At 35.7% G+C, this 20,977-nt stretch overlaps 3 protein-coding genes and 1 long non-coding RNA gene across 4 annotated transcripts; 2 read left to right on the top strand and 2 right to left on the bottom strand.

The window, feature by feature from the left end:
- The first annotated feature begins 3,026 nt into the window (after positions 1 to 3,026).
- LOC133877956 (putative pentatricopeptide repeat-containing protein At3g11460, mitochondrial) lies at positions 3,027 to 4,150 on the top strand. Its single transcript, XM_062316421.1, has one exon. It carries the CDS (start codon positions 3,065 to 3,067, stop codon positions 4,046 to 4,048), a length of 984 nt encoding a protein of 327 aa, XP_062172405.1. The 5' UTR covers positions 3,027 to 3,064; the 3' UTR covers positions 4,049 to 4,150.
- A 996-nt stretch (positions 4,151 to 5,146) lies between these two features.
- On the bottom strand, positions 5,147 to 6,890 carry LOC133877791 (pentatricopeptide repeat-containing protein At1g05750, chloroplastic). Its single transcript, XM_062316204.1, has one exon. It carries the CDS (start codon positions 6,818 to 6,820, stop codon positions 5,264 to 5,266), a length of 1,557 nt encoding a protein of 518 aa, XP_062172188.1. The 5' UTR covers positions 6,821 to 6,890; the 3' UTR covers positions 5,147 to 5,263.
- Positions 6,891 to 8,525: 1,635 nt separating this feature from the next.
- LOC133877588 (uncharacterized) lies at positions 8,526 to 10,061 on the top strand. The gene is made up of 2 exons (XR_009901768.1): positions 8,526 to 8,651; positions 9,163 to 10,061. It is a non-coding gene; the product is annotated as an uncharacterized LOC133877588 (long non-coding RNA).
- Positions 8,985 to 13,740, bottom strand: LOC133877587 (receptor protein kinase TMK1-like). Its single transcript, XM_062315957.1, has 2 exons — positions 10,925 to 13,740; positions 8,985 to 9,868 (listed from the first exon to the last, which is right to left on the bottom strand). The coding sequence occupies exons 1-2, from the start codon at positions 13,404 to 13,406 to the stop codon at positions 9,363 to 9,365; spliced, it is 2,988 nt and encodes a 995-aa protein (XP_062171941.1). The 5' UTR covers positions 13,407 to 13,740; the 3' UTR covers positions 8,985 to 9,362.
- Positions 13,741 to 20,977: the final 7,237 nt, after the last annotated feature.

The following is a 20,977-nucleotide window of genomic DNA, read 5'->3' as shown; positions in this document are numbered from 1 at the left end:
AGCTCTTGCTCATATCTCATTACTAATTTCACTTATTTATATGTGTGTGTGTATATATATATATATAAGAGTTTTAAAAAAGCATGTCAAATGAGATATTGTCTCATATGACATGCATATATGCCAGCTTTATAAAGGATCAAGAAAATAAAATGCACGCAAAACATCTATGATGAATGCCATTTTCAAGACATGCAAAATGTCATATAAGCTGTTAGAATGATGAGGTCCTGTCAAAGAAGACAAATTTTGTTAATGGAATGTTTACATTGACCATTTCAAAAATTTGGTGTGATACACTGCTAATTTTTAAACATTGGAAGCCAAAAAAAATGGTAGAACTTCGGGGGTAAAATATATTTTTCCCTAAATCATTTCAATGATACGTGTACTAGCATTTTTACCTAGAGACAAAGCAAAGTCAACCAAATGACATTCAAAATAAGCACGGAGAACAATAGTCACTAAAAAATACATGTCACATAGAAACAATGCATGATTTTGTGAATAATTCAGGCAAGAATCGCAAGAGGAATACCATAGTATGATCACAAAGTACACAATGGTTTAGGATAGAGCTCATCACCAATGAGATCTCAGGAAGAATAATGCTCATTATATCAAGATTTTAGTAAAAATAAAATACCAAATGCACATTGAATATGATTATTAGCTAGTACAAAATTTTTATGGTGCTATGAGCAAGAGCTTATCATTAGGAATATGCTATTAGCTATGAGTAGGAGCTTATTATCATCGAAATTTTAATAAAAGCTCATCGTAAGGAGACATGGGTACATGTTTTTGTCATTATTATATGATTCTTTCTAACTAATCACAAATCACTTGTCTTGTGCACTATTACATCATTTCAAAATTCAGTAAATATTTTGTAATTTAAAATTAAAATATATTCTTAAGTTGCTTTTTTAATTTTATTATCAATGTGGAAAATCACATAAGTATATTGAGTAGGATAATAGGTAAGTAATGTCACAAACATGGTTTGATTTAACCTAGCCAATTTGATAATTTCCAAAAAAATTATAAAATTATAGGCCTTGTATTTTAAGTATCCAATGTAGTTGGAAACCAACATTAATTTGGAAGAGAACGTACACTTCCACTCCATATATGACATGGATTATTATTATTCTCTATATAGTATCTTATCACTATTTTTCACCCTAACTTTCTCATTAAGTCTTTGCGGCAGGCGATAAGAAGTTTTTTCCTTTTTCAAAAGGATTACTTACAAAAATAGTACGTACCAGCCATGAAAGAATGTCGTGGTCAAGAGAGGCCACCAAAGAGTTCGTACAAAAACGAAGACAACAAGAAAGGCCTCAACTTTCTATGATTCTTTCTGAGAATTTTACGAGTTTATCATGTTTGTTTTCAGGCAAACTATGATTATCTGTTTGGCTTTGTATTTTTTATTTGTACAAGTTACCTGTTTGGTTGTTAGTAAACGGCGTCGTCCTGCATGAGTATATGGTATAAGTGTTTACGAGAATTTTACGAGTTTCTTGGGTTTGTTTTCTGAGAAACAGTGATTACCTCTTTGCCTGTTTGGTTGCTGGTAAAATTGTCGGCTTTCATGAGTATTTGGTATATAAGGGTTTTTTTGAGAATTTTACATGTTTGCTGTGTTTGTTTCCCGAGAAATGGTAATGGACATATGTTTGGTTGTTTTGGTGAACGAAAACTTATGGCATTGATTTTGTGAATAATTAAGGCAAGAATGGCAAGAGTAAAACCAAAGTATGAGCACAAAGTCTACAATGGTTTATAGCATCTGTATCAAACTCTTCATTTTAAACTTTTCACCAAATATTAGAGAAAGTTCTCAAAAACTCATGCATTGAGCTCTCTATTACTTCCCCAAACTAACTCATGTTAGAAACTCTCTCTTTGTGCATAAAAGTTCTGTTTCTATGATGGATGTGCCGAACTCATGGGACGCCCTTTGCAAACAAGTCAAAGTTTGTCTCCTTTGATTTTTGTCTTAGATTCTACGTACCATGTATTTTTCAGTGACTATTGTTCTGCCTGCTTATTTTGAATGTCATTTGGATGACTTTGCTTTGTCTCCAGGTAAATGATGCTAGTGCACATTTCATTGGAATGATTTAGGGAAAAATACATTCTATCCCCGAAGTTGTACAATTTTTTTTGATTTTGCTTCAAGTGTTTAAAAATTGGCAATGTACTCACACCAAATTTCTGAAATGGTCAATGTAAACATTCCATTAACAAAATTTGTGTTCTTTGACAAAAGATGACTCACGTGCATCGCATATGCGATTTTAGGGGATGAAAAGTCTAAAATACTCAAATTTTTATTTTTTTCTTTCTAAAAAAACAACGAAAGTGAAAGAAAAAAGAAAAGAATGTGGCTACGACAACCCTATATAGGGGCCATTTGGGGGGTGTTTTGGCAACCCCAAGGGCTGCCCATAGGGGTTTTCGTCTTCAATGGTGGGAGCGGTTGCGTGGTAGTGTGCGGTAATGACGTTGGGCTTAGTAGATTGATGATGGCCGCCTGAGGGTGGTGTAGTGGTGGCTATACGGAAAGGTAGGCTGTTTGCAGTAGTTGTGCAAAGTGTTGGCCGTGCAAGGCACAAGTCGTGCTTGGTGGCACTAGGTGACTAGAGTGTTGGAAGGCCGTGTGTGGCGGCGCAAGGAGGAAGGCAGTCTGTTGAAGGAGGAAGAAGACAAGTGCTGTTTGGCTACACAAATTTCTTATCTAGGTTGGTGGACAATTTTGTTCTTATCCAAATTAAAGGGTGTTTCGCAATAGGAATAGGATATTCATACATTTGGTTTGGGGTTACACTTGGGGCTGTTTGGCTAGGGGAGTAAGGCAATCCTTATTCCGGTTTTTCTGTAAATTAGGAGTAGCTTTGTTTTTGAAAAAGAAAAAAAAAAACAGAAAAAGAGAAATATATATATATATATATATATATATATATATATATATATATATATATATATATATAAAGGAAGATAAATAGGATCGGCATCAAGACTGTTTTGGGCTGAGGACGGGACAGTTTGCAAAATGGCCACCACCCGTGACATCATACCCTTGTACGCCTCTCTCCTTGACGCCTGCTCCTCCACCAAGAACCTCCAAAAACTCAAACGGGTTCACGCCCGAACCATAAGACTCGGCATTTCCCCCTATGACTTCATCCGAACCAAGCTCATCTCATCCTATGCCTCGTGTGCCCAACTGCACAAAGCCAACGTGCTCTTCTCCTTCGCCACTCGTCGACCAACCTTCCTCTTCAATGTCCTTATCAGAGCCTATGTGTCTCTCAATTTGTTCTCTGACTCCCTTTCCATCTTCCGCCAAATGCTCGTTGCCGGCAAACCCATTGACCGCCACACCTTGCCCGTTGTTCTAAAATCTTGTGCCGGGTTATCGGCTCTACGATTGGGTCGGCAACTTCATGGAGCGGTTTTGATTAATGGGTTTGCCTTAGATTTGGCGAATTCAAATGCTTTGGTGTCAATGTATGCGAAGTGTGGCGATTTGGTTAATGCACGTAAAGTGTTTGATGGAATGCTGGTTAGGAATGAGATTTCGTGGACAGCAATGATGGCGGGGTATGGAATGCATGGAGATTTTGGTGAGGTGTTTCAGTTGTTTGATAGAATGGTGGGGGCGGGAGAGACGCCAGATCCTGCCACTTTTACTGTGGTTCTGACAGCATGTAGTCATGGGGGGTTGATGGACAAGGGTAAGCAATATTTTGAGATGATGGAAGGGACGTTTGGCGTGAGACCAGGGCTGGAGCATTATACTTCTATGGTGGATATGTTGGGAAGGGCGGGGCAGGTGGAGGAAGCAGAGAAGTTGATTTTGGGAATGGAGGTGGAGCCTGACGAAGCTTTGTTTGGGGCCTTGCTGGGGGCTTGTAAGATTCATGGGAAGGTGGATGTAGCTGAGAGGGTGGCAGAGAAGGTTTTTGGCAAGAGACCGAGTCTAGCATCTACAGAAAATGATTTTGAGAAGAGACTGGGTGTAGCATCTGTGTGAATTATTTTTGTGGACTTGAGATTGTTTTTGTCAACAGAGTTGAATCAGAATTCTTCTCTATTTATCTCTACTTTTTTCAAAAATAAATTATATTTTATTTAATTCTTTCAAATTTTTTCAAATTTTATCTCACAAAGTCAAACTTTGAAATTCGCGCAATGAATTAGAATTCTATTCTAAGTTCAAAAAATTTAATTCCCAAACGCACCATTACTTTGCCATAATATGGACTTGAGATTGTTGCTTCTTGGTGGCATGATGGGTTGTTTGAATATACCATGCGAAATTAATGATCAAGTTTGGACAAGCAGGAACTCGATAGAAAACTGTCTCAAAGGAAAAGGAGAATACCATATGTGCAAGCAGTTACTATGAAATCCAGAAGTAACCAGGGAAATCAAGATAATTCTGGAGCTAAAGAATTTAGCCAAGGAACAGAAGCCTTTCCTTGTGGCAGTGTTGGAAATGTCATGCAGTAGTACACCATAAAGACAACTTTTCTGCTCTTCTTTTCCGCTGTCCAACTGTCTCTTGATGGTCTTGCTATCTATGCTTTGCGAAATTGATCACTGAGAAGGTGATAACATGCTACAAGTTGTTGTGTTGCCCAGAAAATAAAAAAGGTTGACATTCCGTGGATACTAGAATAGCTGTACTGAATTTAGAACAAAAATATCGAAAGTTGGGCAAAGGAAGTGTCAGGAGAGTTTAGCTACGGTCAACTGATGCAAAGCCAACAAAATAGATACAGGGATACTTGTAACGAATACATTTTAAATTTTAAGGTGACACATTTATTTACTTATAAAGATGTTATGTTGGATGCTGATGCTTTTTAAGGATTGAATGTTGTGACTCCAACCTTTTCATTTGCATTTTAATGATTGATATGAGATAATGGCAATTATTAACGTCATAAAACTATTGTGTCTAAGCAAGCTCTGTAAGGAGCTATTTTCAATGCCAAAAGATCATTTACGGTTGCATAAACCAAAGTTGGTTAATGTACTTGGGAATATTGTATTTTCGATTAGTTACAATCGTTATCGTTATGGTCTTAAATTACAAAAGCTATCGAAGTTTCACATGCAATTCATCTAAAACAGAACGAAAAAATTGATTTCTTTAGCTTCATAATTCATTAGTTTCAAGACATATTACATTCTTCTATCTACCAAGAACAGGTTTCTTTTCGATAGACCTCAATAAGACGTTTCAATCATCTTCGTAAGTTTCTTTTTCTACAGTTTCAGGAACATAACCACTTTGTTTCAGGTCAAGGAATAGAAGCTCTAACATTGTATAAACACGATCTTTTTCAGCATGGGACTTGTCACCAGCCACAAATTCGTGAATGCTACAATCAACCTCAATTGAACTAAATCCCGGTTTCTTTTGTATGCCACGGGCTTTCATTGTCCTTCTAATCTTGCCTGCACCATCCCACCTACCAACGGCTGCATATATATTAGCAAGGAGAACATAATTGGAATCGCCATCAGGGTCCAATTCAGAAAGATAATTCATTAATCTTTCAGCAAAACTGACATTTCCACAAGTCTTACAGGCAGCCAGCAACGACCCCAAGACAACTTCATTCGGCTTCATCGGCATGCTTTCTATCACATTAAACGCGTCGTCCAACCTCCCTGCACGGCCATAAAGATCCACTATGCAACCAAAGTGCTCAATTCTAGGGGCAAGTCTATGAACACTCTTCATGTCATCAAAGAATTGGAGCCCCTCATCAACTAATCCAGCATGGCTACATGCTGTGAGAGCTCCCGTGAAGCTGACTCCATCTGGCTTGAACCCTTCCTTCTGCATCAAATTGAAAAACTCCAGAGCTTCTTCTGCATGGCCATTAACAGCAAAGCCCACAATGATTGAATTCCACGATACCAACGATCGCCTCTGCATATTCTCGAAGACTTGACGAGCAAATTGGATACACCCACATCGGGAATACATGTCTATCAACGAGTTACTTATTCTAATATTATCTCCATAGTCTTGCTTCATAACAAATCGATTTATCCACAACCCCAAAGCAAGTGTTCCTAAATTGGCACACGCCGAAAGGACTGCAATAATGGAGACATAATCTGGTTCCACACCGGAGAGCTGCATTTCTCGGAACCATACCAACGCTTGCTCAACGTGACCTTTCTTGACAAACCCACCCATCAAAGCGGTCCAGGAAATCGCATCCCTCTTAGGCATTTGATCAAACAGCTCGATGGCAACCTCAACTTCCCCATTCCTCATATACCCATCAACCATCGTATTCCAGGACACCGAATTCTTCTCACCCATCCCATCGAAAACCATTCTCGCAAGATGCACACGGCCGCATTTTGCGTACATATTAACGAGTGCTGTACCAACCATCACATCGTTCTTATCCAAGCCCAATTTACGAACATACCCATGAACCGAAGCCCCAAAAATCACACTCTCGAGTGGAAAATCAGCACAACCCGAAAGAAGCGCAACGAATGTGATATGGTTGGGTTCGACGTCGGCAAGTCTCATGCGTGCAAACTTTGCCACGCCCTCGGCTATTCGGCCATTCCGGCAGGACCGCGCTATGGAAGAGGTCCACAAGACAACAGGGTCTACGTGTTTGTTGCTCTGTCTGAGGGAGACAGAACGCTTTGAGTTAGGGAAGAAAGGTTGGGTTGGGTTTGGGAGTGGTGGCGGTTTGGGTCCTTTGGGAGGTTGAGAGAGTTGGGTCGGACTTGGAGCGGCTGTGCACGCAGGAATGTTCATTGTTCAAAATACCGTCTAGAGACAGAAGAAGCACCATGCCACCATTTGCCTCATGCACGGTAGTAACACACTAACACGAATCAAAGTATAGACCTGCTATTTTGTATGCTCCAGTTTTTCTCTTATCCTTTATTTATTTATTTATTTATTATTATTATTATTATTTTACAAGTGAAAAGTAACAAATGTTGATTTAAAAAAAAAAGAAAAAAAAAAAGAAGATGAGAGAAAGAGGAAGATACAAAATGGCATTTTTCTAAATTTCTTATTTATTTATTTTTACATAAATGTTTTACAAATTAGTTTGTAAAAAAATTTCATTTTTATTTTACAACTATCCTACAAAAATAACGTGATAGTTTTACCTAACTTTTGGATTAGTCTTTGTTAAAAGAAGAAAATTTACAAGTGTTTGTTGGAAATACCACATCAACTTTGTGGAATAATTGTGACATAGAAATTTTGTATATAACATTTTTGGAGAAATTGTAATGGTTATTTTATTTGAAGTTTATATTGTATAGAATAAGGCTTGTAATATCTTAAGATATTTTATTGTTTAAATCTGGTTTTTGGATGGTTGATACTGATTCACTTGAAATATTATTAACAATACTTGTGCGCTATGATCTTATACGAGTAATTCTATAAGTCTCTCTCTAATAATAAGGTGGCTTTTAAAATTACTATTTAATTAAAATTTAATAATAATCACTCGCAAGTTCAATGATAATTTTAAAAGTCACATCATTATTAGAGAGACACAAGAAATACTTCTAGTATTACTCATTTTATACCTTAATTATGATGCGAATTTATATAATAACTGTAATTAGAATATTCAATCTTTGATTGTGGTGGATGCTTTTCTTTTAGCACTAGGGTTTTTAAAAGAACTTCGTGCCCCTGCCATCTCTTCTTTCTAAATTAAACAACCAAAAAGGGTTTGCACAATAAATAGGAAATTGAAAAGAAAAATGGTGGGGATATTAAAGACAATGAGTGCTTTTGACCTTGTTCTTTCGCACACCAACACGTATTTTTAAACAAAATCACCGAAAATGCCTTATTTGAAAGTGCGTTTTGAAACGTGAAAAAGTTCACGTTTTCACACAATAAGCAAGGAGTGCATTTTTAAACACACCAGATTTTAAAGTACACAAACTCTTAATTGGCCCTATGCTTGTACTCTTTCACAAATTTTCTTAAATGCTAACTACGTTTTTGAAAAGAGAAATGCTATTTTGCATTCTTCCAGTGTACTCAGCTGACATGACATGGTCAATTTACCTTTAGATCAATCTTAATTAGAAATGAAATAAACAAATTTAAGGGTGGATTGATCATGTCACGTCAACCGGGTATGTTGAGAGAATGCAAAAATATCATTTCTCTTTTAAAAACAGTCAAAGCTTATCAGTGAATGGATCATAGGAAGTATTGAGACAGCTTCTGATAAGATCAACCAACAGAACAATTCAAAGAAGGAAAGATAAAGATAAGAAGCCATCAACTCAAATCAAGAAGGAAGATGATAAAGATAAGAAGCCATCAACTCAAATACAAGATACTGATAACAACGTGTTAGCAGAAGATAAGATCATGTAATTCATATTTAAATTTGTAACTGGTGTAACTAAAGTTATACTGTACAATCTCATTATAAATACAAGTAACAGCTCCCACATATTGATAGCGGGAAGCATATCCATCAATTCTATCACTAAACTCTTTAGGAAGGACAATAAAATAATCACAGAATTTGGAATGATCAATTACTTCAGAAGAGTAGGCGAAGTGGTAAAGACAGTTCTCAAAATCCGTTTTTCAAGTAAGTTGCTCAACTGGTGACAATATTCATGGCTTTTCTGTATTTATCCCTCTCAAAACTCTGGTTTAGATGTTTCTCTACCAGCTTGTTGCATTGTTCAGAGCCATAAATATATCTCTGCATGCTTATATTAATCAAATTATCTATTCATATCCCAAACTGAAACAATTGATGACAAACATTGCTAAAACCACGCATCTATTCACTCATGTCCATGTTAATCTTGTCTGTAATGGGTTGGCTCAAGAAACAGCAAAATATGATTTGGTGACCATGTTGCTGTATGGTCTCCCAGCCTCCCACAACTGGCTAAGGGGGAAAAGAAACTGAGCATTAAAGGAAAAACCAAGGAGTTATAATAAGGATATGGTATAAATTGATACATTTTAAAATGACATCAATTCTTTACACAGAAACATCAATTAAGTATGAAAAACAGACTTCGTAATTCAAGGAATGACAAACAAAGAAGTATATAATCAACTGCTTTCTACGTATATCACTTCGCCAGTTCTCAGAAGCTCAAGAAACAAATCCTGAAACACCAAGAAAGAGTGCATGGGCACGCCCTAGAATTCTGACAATGACCTCATTGTATGCAACAATCAATGGAGATGCTCCTCGAAAGACAAGATAGATCCATTGGGAGCAACTAGACAACCAGCTTTTTAAGAAGAATTCAACAAAACCTTGCACTGGAGTTTGGTTTACTTATCGACCATCAGCAGAAGTGAAGGACTGTGCAAATCCAGTAGGCCTTGCTGGAATACTTCCCTTGCTGTCATCAAGGCTAGTATGACTGACATTACATTCTGTTTCCTGCCAAACCTTCAACATCTGTGGAAGGGGTAGACTGTAATCAATTCCAGAGAAACAATCTGATTCGTTGTTAATTGGTTTCCATTTCTCAACCAGTAGAGAAAGCACATTCACTGCATGGCCCATATCAGGTCGATGGTTTGGCTCCCTTGCAGTACAATGTCCAGCAAGTTCAGCAATGAGGGAGATGCTCTCAAAGGTCTCTTCATTTGCATCAAGAGCTGGATCAAGGGCAGCCATAAGCTTCTGTTTGTTTGACTTGATTCGCCAAAACCACTCCGCCAAGTACCGGCTTTCCTCTGAGCGTCCCTCATCAAGCGCCATTAATCCGGTCAAAAGTTCCATCAACACCACTCCAAAGCTGAACACATCAACCTTAGTGGTGATTTTCCCCATCACTGAAACACAGAGAATTGAAAAAGAGACTTAAATGCATCGGATTGTTTGTATATAAAAGACATGAAAATTCCAAAAAATACGTTCATCTTAAGGACATCCAAAGATTCCCACAATTAGGTGATCAAGAAAATTGATTTTGGAATTCAAATACAATTGAACAGTTTAGTTTATACATACACCAAGGATCACAAAGTCACAACTCTATGACTAGATCATACTCACTGGTGGTAGATCACTTTTCTACACTACATATTTGTGTAAAATCGTGTTCCATGCAATCTTTAGTTTAATTGTCATCTCTACTTCAACACAGTTTGGCAGAAAACAGAAGCTTGGAACGAGTATGATCTGCAGGTTGTCAATCACCTTGGAGATTTTTCAGAAATGAAGCATATTACAAAGAAAGGTTTTTCTTGGTTAAATAAAACATAGATAGGCGTAACTAACAAGAAGAGGCAGCAAACAGGATCTTTGCATTTAGTGCAAAATGCAAGAGTAAAACCTGCATCTAAACTTTAGCAACAGAACTCAAAGCATTCTATTAGGGCTCATCAGATGCACATAGTTTTAAATTCACGTAACATTTTGCACCATGTTCCTCTATGGCTTGCAACTTTAATACTCATTCAAAGTACTCAGAGTTGTTGAGTTGAAGACGGCCCAAGTACTCAGCAGGTAGTGAATTTTCAGCATCAGCTTCCATATCTTTTGGTAACAGTACCTCTTTACTAAGTTGCAACAAATTCAACTCAACGAAGTTTTAGTGACAACTACTCAGGATCAACAAATTTAAAAACAATATACAACTCACACCAAAAATTACTTTATCTTTCTGTTTAAAAGGGGGAATTGATAGATTATAAGGTGTACACATACTGACTAAAAAAATATACGCAAAACGCAATAAGGTTGGAAAGATCATATTTACAGTAATAATAAATCATAGCAAATGCAGTTTTTGGCATTCTAAATATCCCAGAACTACTTTCTTATCAACGCTAGAACTAAGAATTTACAGGGGATTCAAAAAAAGCAAAAAGAAAAAGAAAATTTACCAGCATATTCAGGTGCAAGGTATCCAAATGTCCCAGCAAGCTTTGTAGCAACAGATTTCTCTCCATCCGGAGCAAGTTTAACCAACCCAAAGTCGGCCACTTTTGCCCGAAAGTCATCATCCAGAAGAATATTAGAAGACTTGAGATCTCTGTGTATAAAGGTTTGGCGTGCCAGATTATGAAGATATTCCATCCCTCTAGCAACATCCAAGGCAATTGAGAGCCTCCTAGTCCAAGATAATGGTTCCAGTGTCAGGCTCTTCCAATGGAAAAGATGCCTGCTTAAAGCACCCTGAGGCATATACTCATACACCAGAAGCCTTTCATAGCCTTCAGTAGCGTACCCCAACAGGGATACCAAATGGCGGTGCCTGACCTTAGAAAGAACAGCAATTTCAGCCTGAAATTCATCTAATCCTTTGTTGCCAATTGTCCCACACTCCATTCTCTTAACTGCTATTTTTGTCCCAGATTCTAATTCACCCTTATAAACAGTTCCAAATCCACCATGGCCAAGTTCATTTTCCGGTGCAAAATCCTTAGTCGCCTTGCGGAGAACTTGAACAGATATGATCACGTTCCCAGCCTCAATCACGTGAGAATTTTCAGTTCCACCACTGGTGTTACTCGTAGAACTAGTCCCAGTTTGAGTTGATACGCTACCTGTTGTGTTATTCAAAACCGCAATCTTAACCATATTTTCTGGATCAGATGGATCTCTAGGATGAACAACAATGGAACTAGGAGCATCAGCAGCGCGTTTCCGCTTTTTACAGCAGCATATATATAGAAAAAGGCTGAGAACCACAACTGCAATAACAGAAGTTCCACCCATAATCGTTACCATTTTCATTCTTTTGGAGCTTTTGGGTTGGGATTGCACTGGGACACTAGAAGGATTAACTGGGGGAGGTGGTCTATAGGATGAAGGTTGTTGTCTCGAACTTGATGGTGGGTTGTTTGAGGGAGGTTGTGGAATCATAGGTGGTGGGTTTTTATCAGGTACTAGAGGCACCCTAGTCTGATTAGCAACAAGCAGAGGATTTCCCTCAGTTAAAACCTTCACACTTTGACGAAATTTCGGTAGTGGTGGTTCAAGATTGTTTCCACTCAAATCCAACAATCTCAAGGATTTCAAGTCTGTAAAATTATCAGGGATTGTACCATTTAAATTGTTTCCTGCAAGCCTAATTTCAATCAGGGAATCTAACTTTGCAATTGAAGGACTCAGAGTACCATTAAGCATACGTCTTGGCAAATTTATAATAGAAACCTGGGAATCCGAATTGCAGCTCAACCCCAGCCATGGCCCTTTACACGGTTCATTACCAGACCATTCAGAAGCAAGGCTCAAGGGATAATTCAGAGCACCAACAAAATCCAAAAGTGCAGTAACTTCTGGGGCACATTGAAGCCCGGGAGCAGGTTGACAGAAGGAATTGTAAGCATAAGAAACGTTACCGGCTTTAAACTTTGGTATTGGACCCATTAGCCGGTTATTGTTCAAGTTCAAGATCTCAAGCTCCATACTTGCTAAACTCTCAGGAATCGGACCAACAAATTGGTTTCCGTTGAGGTTGAGATCTTTCAAAGATGTCAGATTTCCTATGCCTTCTGGAATAGGCCCTATGAACTTGTTTCCATGTAGCCAAAGCTGTGTCAGCGAAGTCATTGACGCAACTACGTCAATTGAACCTGCCATCCCGCCACCATCTTGATCATTAAGCCATAAAATCTGCATCAAAGACTGTCCAAAACTCGCTGGAATCTCACCGGATAATCGGTTATAGGAAAGCTTCAATGCTGAGAGAGATGAAAACGTGCCTAGAAATTCTGGCAATGGTCCAGCCAAATTACAATTCACCAAAGAAAGATTTGTCAATTGAACTGATTTTGCTAACTCATCAGGAAGAGACCATCCAGTACTCGCATTAAACGGGTTGTAATCCAAAGCCAAGACGCGAATACTGCTAAGTCCATCAAAGAAATCAGATGGGATGGAATCGAATTCATTGAAATCCAAGTATGCAAATTCCAACTCTGATAACCCGCTAAATGTCGGCAATGCCCCATTGAACTTGTTTCTTTGAAGGCCGACATTGGAGAGCCTCGACAGCTGGTTAAAGTTACGAGGCAGAGGACCCTTGAGACCAACACCCTCAACCTGAATTTGTGACACTCTATCCCCAGAACAGAACACTTTAGGCCAAGAAGGCGGGCCACAAGGGTCATCGTCCCCATTGGCAGGCCATTTGAGAAGCTCTGGATTATCCAACCCTTCTCTGAAATCATTCAGAATTTTGAGGTCATTAGGGTCTGTGGCACCAAAAGCCACAGTGAACAGGCACAAAGCAACAAAAAGGCACAGGCTCCTCTGGCCACCTTCCATGACTACTCTCTTTTTAGAGAATGAAATCAAGAACAGAGCAAATCCCAATGTACCTCTTAAAACCCACATGACTGCTAAAGCTAACCCATTCATATCACCAAAATCCGAAATAAAAACCAAGACCCAGATTCAGAAAAAGAAAAACAGAGTGAATGGAAAAGATAACTCGGAGTGAACTGAGAGCTATTATTATTTTCTTCGACTTACCAGGAAATAGGCACGGAAAAGGACAGGTTTCATGGAAAATGGTGAAAGACCCAGATTTGGTTTGGAAAAATGGAGGTGGCAAGCTGAGAGAGAGACGGGTGGGCATATAGAGATCAGCTTCTACTTTAGGAGGTTTTTATCCATTTCCTGAGGGAACGAACCCAAAAGAATATAGTAGTCCTCCATGACTCTCTCACTATCGCTTGCTTTTCTTTCTCTTTCGTCGATCTTCTTTTTGTTTCTAATCCAATTACACATTTATTTTATTTGATAAAAAGAAATAACAAAATGACTGTACTACCCCGGACTAGGTGGGGACCCCTAGACAGCGACAGAGATATGCTCCTCCTACAGTGGAGTTATCATCAGCTTTTTGTTTATCCCAAAGAAAGATTTGATATAATCCTAAATCAGCTGAAACTGTGGGTCCCGCTCAGACTACAGTGTCTGATGGCGGCTTCTTGAGGATGGTGCTCCGCTAATTTCGGTTAAGAAGTTGCTTTCTGCTCCAGACTGCTTGCCATGGTAGAACTTTTTCAAAAGAATTTGCGAAATGCTTTTTCTTTTCTCTTTTTTTTTTTTTTTTTTTTCAATGTAATTAGAGAATTTTGTTGGAATTCTATTTTATTTTGTTATATTTAAGGAAAAATCTATGATAAATTTCGAGTAAAAGCGTGATTTGAAATCATTCACTTACTTTTTAAAAATCAATTTTTACTGCTTCAATTTTTCACAGATTTGAAATTGATCCCTCTGTAAGTTTTTTGTCTATTTTCGCAACTTTCGTTAATATCACGTTAGCTTTTTTGCTATACCATCTTAAAATATTTTCTTTATTATATTATTTTTTAAAAACTTAAGATTTTATTATTATTATTATTTTTTTTTTTAAAAAAATGAAGGTGGGGGTTATGGGGAGGGGGCAGGGCTGGAGGGTGGGGCGTGGCCACCCCTAGATCCATTTCGAGGTGGCTCGCAAGTCACCCCCTCCCCGAGGGGTGTGGTTGTCACCGTAAAGACTGACGTAGCATTAACAGAAGTTGCAAAAATAAATGGAAAACTTATGGAAGGATAGATTTTAAATTCGCGAAAAACTTAAACAGCAAAATTGATTTTTTAAAAGTGAGGAAGTGATTTCAAATTGCACTTTTACCAGGGATTTATCATAGCTTTTCCCTATATTTAATGATGTATTTAGTGTCATGTTATTTTAAATATTTCAATGACATAATATATGTATAAACGAATTTTAGAAACCCTTTCACTTTTTCCTTTTAGGATTTATTTGGGTTTGCAATTTCAAAAAATACGATTTAAAAATCACGATTTTAAAATGTTCGATTTGAAAAAATGCTTTTTAAAAATGTAATTAAGCGTTTGACAAAATCGCAGTTTGGCCTTTAAAATCACAGGTTATCCTTTAAAATTTTGCGTTTTTTTAAAAAAAAAAATCCTTTTGCCTACTATTTAAAAAGGTAATTTTATGCGTTTTTAAATTGCAATTTTTAAAAAAAGTAATTTACAATTTTTTTTTTTTTTTAACGATTTAGTTTAAAATCACACTTTTTACCTACGAATACGCAATTCCAAATGCATCCGCACTTTGCATAATTCCATTTCTCCTTTCTCTCTTTGCTTTGCAGGAGAAAAAATTCTCTCCGACTCTCTAAATTTTTTCCTCAATCTTCTTTGGAATATGGTTGTGTTTGATTCCCAAACCCTCAATCTTGAGTTCTTTTCTAAGGTACGTCTCTCAAAATTCTCTATTTTAATTTTTCGTCTTTCTCGCTCCAACAGGCTTTTCTTTTTGAATGAATATTATTAAGAAGCTAATAAAAAATATTAATGTTTGATATTCTTAAGATTTTATCCGACAAAAAACTAAATGATAAAACACAACTAGTGTTAATTGAAACACTAAATGCAACAGGCTAAAATGTTTTTGTCTATTTGTTTCTATTGTCTACCTAAAAATTCATTCATTCTGGGCATTAAAATTGAGATTAAGATTCTCTATGATTATTTATCTGAATCTGAGAGAATTCGAGTAGGTGATTGTGAGAGACCACTTATGAAACCCACCTAATCGGATAAGTGGTTGGATAATCAAATTTTTATTTAGTCAGGTAATCCCATAAGTGATCTCTCACAATCATCTGCCCGAATTTTTTTAAATTCGAACAAAGTAATTATAAATGATCATAATCCTTAAAATTGACACAATATTTGAAGGTTGAACCCTACAAATGATAAATAGTTAAATACCTTGGATAGGCATTTCTCTACCGCGACTTGAAATTTTGGCCCGACTGTCCTGTCATTTTATTGATTAATAAAAGTTTGTAACCTAACTATTCAGCATTTTTTTCTTTAAATAAACTTAAAAGAGGGCATAGATGGATAAATATTTCATACAAAATTTTAAAGGAAAAGTACATATAACTCCCTTAAACTATTATCCTATTGTCAATGTCATCTTCAAACTATCAATTGTGGCAATCTCTCATTCTAAACTATCAAAAAATGTCAATATTTCCTTAATAACAAAAATACCATTCACAAAATTATTAAAATTAAAAAAAAAAACTAAAAAAAATTATTTTAAATAATCGTAAATAACAAAAAGTTATACAAAAAAAATTAAAAATAAAACAAAAACATGTTTTTCTTTCCTTTTTTTTTCGTTTTTTTTTTTTATATAATTTTTCGGTTTTTTTTTTTTTTTAAAAAAAATTCGTTCTTTTTTGTTTTTTCCTTAATTTTTTTTAATTTGTTTTTTAAAAAGTTATTTTTAGTTTTTATTTTTTTTTTCTAAATTATAAGGACATTTTTGTCTTATTGAAAAAAATTTATGGTTATTTTTGTCTTTTTGTTGGTCTTAGGGGAGAACATTGACATGTTTTGGTAGGTTGAGGGGGAAATATTGACACAATCAGTAGTTTGGGAGGTTATTGACAATTGATAAGTGGTAATTTGAATGAGATATGTGTATTTTTTTCTAATCTTCAAATTATGTGAATTAAAGGTTTTTTTTATTTTTTATTTTTTATTTTATTTCAAACGGCGGTTGCGTGTTGCTAATGAGAATTGAGCATACTTTAAGCAATAAACTGTCCTTAAGATTACTAAAGAAAAAATGTCTCTTCAAAAGTCAAAAAAAAAAAAAAATAAAAAAAACAAAAAAAAAAAACCTTTTGAAATATATATATATATATATATATATATATATATATATATATATATATGCCTCGATAACATGCCCCTCTTTTTTAGTGGGAAGCATTTTTCAAGCTGTTTGATACAGAAAACAGCTTCTAGTACTTCTACCCGGTCGGTACTAATTTAATTACTCTAAAGTTTTTCCATCTCTAAGTTAATTAACAACCTACATCCCAACCCAACGTATATAAATTGCACTCGAGTTGCTACAATTATGTGCCTCATCTAATGCACTAGACATGCTGGCTGGAATGATCCTGCCAGGATATTGGTGGGGAGATAATTAATAACTACGGATACAAGCAGAATTTTCTCTAAAAAAAATGTTATATCTCCAATAATGAAGGCTATGGAGTTCCAATTTCATGCCTAAACACAATGAGAACTTTGGCTTTTTAGACGTTCTTCATATCTTTGAGTACACTTCACATGGAGCAGGGCAAAAAGGTTACATGCTTGGTAAACTCCTGTTCAGTTTTTTTTTTTTGTTTTTTTTTATTATTTTTTTTTTAAATGACCAAAAACGTTCCAAGCAAGGTCACTTTGTGTACTAACTCCTAAAACCCGAATTCCGGACCCGTATAAAATGCCCCATGAAGCAATTTAAGAGAAAAAAAGATTGAAAGAGAGTCCCTTTAGAGTTTTGCTCCAAAACGTCTATCAATAGAGTCGCATAATCCATTGTGAGAAACTTAATATTATTATTAACTTATTATTATTATTATTATTATTATGTTGAGGATAATTTTTATTTTTATTTTTCTAATTTAATTAAGCTTGTTTAAATGGTAGACCAAAAGGTTGTCCCATTAAAGCACCGTTTGAAGTTTGAACGCCACTTGGAATGGTAGACCAAAAAGTGTTCCGTTGGTTGAATGAAGTTAAGAGAAAACGGTACTGAGTGTTGTTACATACAAATTAAATCGATCTCTTCTCCTTTTCTTTAAATCTTCAATCATCATAGTTGGTACTCCCACTTTTATTAGTGGAAATCTCTAAATTCAGTTGCAGATCTAGATATAGTGTCAATCACGCCTTTATTATTGAGTACCTCCCTTATCATACATCATAGTGGTGCTATTCTTCTTAAAATATTAGTAAACTTAAAAATGTTTTCATTTGATAAAAAATACATATTTCATGAGTTGTACGCTTCTCATCTACATAAATTATTTTCTACCGTTCTCTCAAACCTCAGAGCGGGTAATAGTAAGATGCTCTTTGTGGGGCTTACCTGCCCGAACAAGCTTACAATTTGGGCAAATAATCGCACTGAATCTCAATCCCACCTCCGAATGCGTCTTACACTCGCACACTTTCTCTCTCGCAATTTCTTAAATAATATAAAAATATTAAAAAAAAATATATATATATTAGTTGATTTTCCGTACTACAAAAAAACATTTTAGGTTTAAAAAGACGAGACATTGAGTTAAAGTAAAGCTCACTCATCAAATTCATCATCTTGCTATAGTCTTGTTAGAAACATTATGATGCACTAGGGTAGGATTCATTGCTTTAATGTGGCATTGACAGCGGCGTGTCCCAAAACACTTGGAGCATTTATAATTTTGGACCCAAAAGAATGAGGTCCTTTTGGATCGGGATTCCTACAATTTTTTTTAAAATTGTAAATTCTCAAATTATGTGAATTTAGGTCGTTTCATGCATTGAACGGCATGAAAAATGCTATATATTAAAAATGTGGCATGTTAATAATGAGAATTGAATATATTTTTATCAGGTTATTACACTTTATGTCGTATGAAAGTTTGGAGTAGAAAACTGTCTTTTTATTTAGTAAAGAAAAAAAAAAAAAGTCTATTCAAAAGTGAAGAAAAAACTTTTTGGAATGATTTTTTTGTTTTTGGTTGCCTCGATAAAATGTCAATCTTTAATACGTAATATTTTTTAAGCCGTTCGATGTAAAAAATGACATAAATTTACATAATTTGAGAATTTAATTTTTTTTTTTTTTTGAAATTTTAGAGGATCCTTATAATCCGGTCCTGAAAGGCTGAAAGGAAATTGGAAGTTAATCACTGCCTTTTCAGCCGGACAATCAAGTGAAGAAGATATGGAAAAAGGTTGCTGTGGTCGTTTTCTTCATCACAAAAATCCCGTTGATTGGCCTTTTTAAGCTTCCTGATCATGATGGCTGCCCGAAAAGAAGACTTGAGAATAGTTTGTCAAAGAAAAGAAGTCGCCAACTCCATGCGACACTTCAAACTTGGGCCGTTTTTCTATAGGAAGTTTGAATTTTATGTTGTTAATATTGAGAATTTCATATCACTCATATTTTAGGTTTTAGTTTTGGGTTGATTCCGTATAAATTGGGATTCAAGAAAAGTTGAAATTGAAGATTTGAAAACTTCGATCGCAACTTCAATGGCATTTGGTTTGATCGAAGTGATGTAGCAGTTTTAAATAACTTTTAGAAAAGCTCGATCGCAAGTTCGACCAAAGCTTGGTTGTTAGAAGTGTGCAATACAAAAACCTGAGAACCTCGATTGCAGTTTCGTTCGAAGTTGGTTTGATTGAAATTGAAACTCTAAAGTTCGATTGATTAAACTGGCTGCAGACAAATTAATTGTTAGCTGACTTAGCCATTAAATCTCAATTTTTTCCCTACTTATATAAACCTAATGACCTATGATTTTCATATAGGGAGAGAGGGTGCAATTCATTGTTCTCTAAGAGATTTCTAAACTCCATTAAGCCTACACAAATGTTATTGTTCTCCTAATTTTTCATAAATCAAACCACTAAAAAGAGCCTTTAGCCTCTAGAATTTTGGGTTGCAACCGAAAAAGTTAGTGAAGGTAATTCATGTAAAAGAAGGCTAGAGGTCCTGGATCTACTACGGTAGGAGGTGAACAAGTCGTTTGTCGGGGTTGCATGCTGAGTTAAGGCTTATAAGGGTGGTGTACGTTGACTAGTTGTAATACAAATTTTCTATAGCGTATAATTTTGAGGTTGGCTAGCTCCTCAATAGTTTTTCTCTTGAAGAGTTTTTCAAAAGTTTCCACTTGGTTACCAAAATTCTTGTGTTCCTACTTGTTTGAATTTTGGTGATTATCTTTTGTGGTGTTTGGTTTTAAAGTTGATAACTGTACTAATCTAACTACTAAGATAATAAGTAAAAAAATTTGGGTCAATCCGTTTTTATCAAATTCAACTGTCAAAGCCATTGTTAATTAGTTAAAGTCTTGAATCAAGAGAATATAGCTAAAATTGAAATTTGTATTAAATTAATGCAATTTATACAACTGCTATATAATTTGATGGTATGATAGTAAAAATTAATCATCGTAAAAAATAAAATAAAAAATATAACTTTAACTATTATATCATTTCAATTATATAACAGTTGTATACCGGTTTACTAAGCATAATTACCTCCATAATAACTCTAGGAAATAATCTGAAGGTTGAAGTTTGGAGTAATGCAATCTCAATGGATTGATGCAAAAATAAATATCCGCCTAATCGTTCACCTAAGCCAGACAAGGAAGAAACATTATATGTTTTTTTGGGTAGGTAAGAGTTCATTTATTAAATAAAAAGGATTATACTAGCTTAGGAATATATCCCAGAAAAACCATAAGAGAGAGTGACCCATCTCCTCCAAGATACCCCAAAATCCGATTAGCCATTTATTCTCATGGGAAGGATTTGAAGCCACCCATGGAGTTAACTCTCATCCAAACAAAAACCATGATATTAAAGAGAAAATTAATCTCATCCAATGGTTGATCAACTTGATCTCAAGGGGGGCGGCCGGAATTTGAAGTTCTATCCGGCGCAGCCACCAACTACCAAACATGGACATGAACTCGCAATGAAGCTTCCCTGTTTTGGCATAAATATGACCATTGCTTGATTCCTCCCTTGAATCACTCCGTTTAATTTACTAACCGTAAATAAAGTTATTCCTAAACAAATCCTTGATGGTCAAATAATACTTTTTCATTTGTAGGTCTCGAGCATTGATTCAAGTGGATCAAGATTCCTTACAATTTTAAAGAAATTGTAGATTCTCAACTTACGCAATTTAAGCCATTTTTAAGCATCAAAACATTTGAAATATGCCACGTATTAAAAATTTGGGATGTTATTAAGGCAGCCAGAATGAATTTCCCTCCCAAAAGGCTTCCTCTTCACTTTTGCAAAGATGGTTTTTCGTAAAATCAAAAGACAGTCTTTTGTTCAAAATTTTTTGTACAACATAAAGAGCA

This window comes from Alnus glutinosa, chromosome 9 (assembly GCF_958979055.1).
Source record: "Alnus glutinosa chromosome 9, dhAlnGlut1.1, whole genome shotgun sequence".
Lineage (NCBI taxonomy): Eukaryota > Viridiplantae > Streptophyta > Magnoliopsida > Fagales > Betulaceae > Alnus > Alnus glutinosa.
This window is presented reverse-complemented; position numbering and strand designations above follow the sequence as displayed.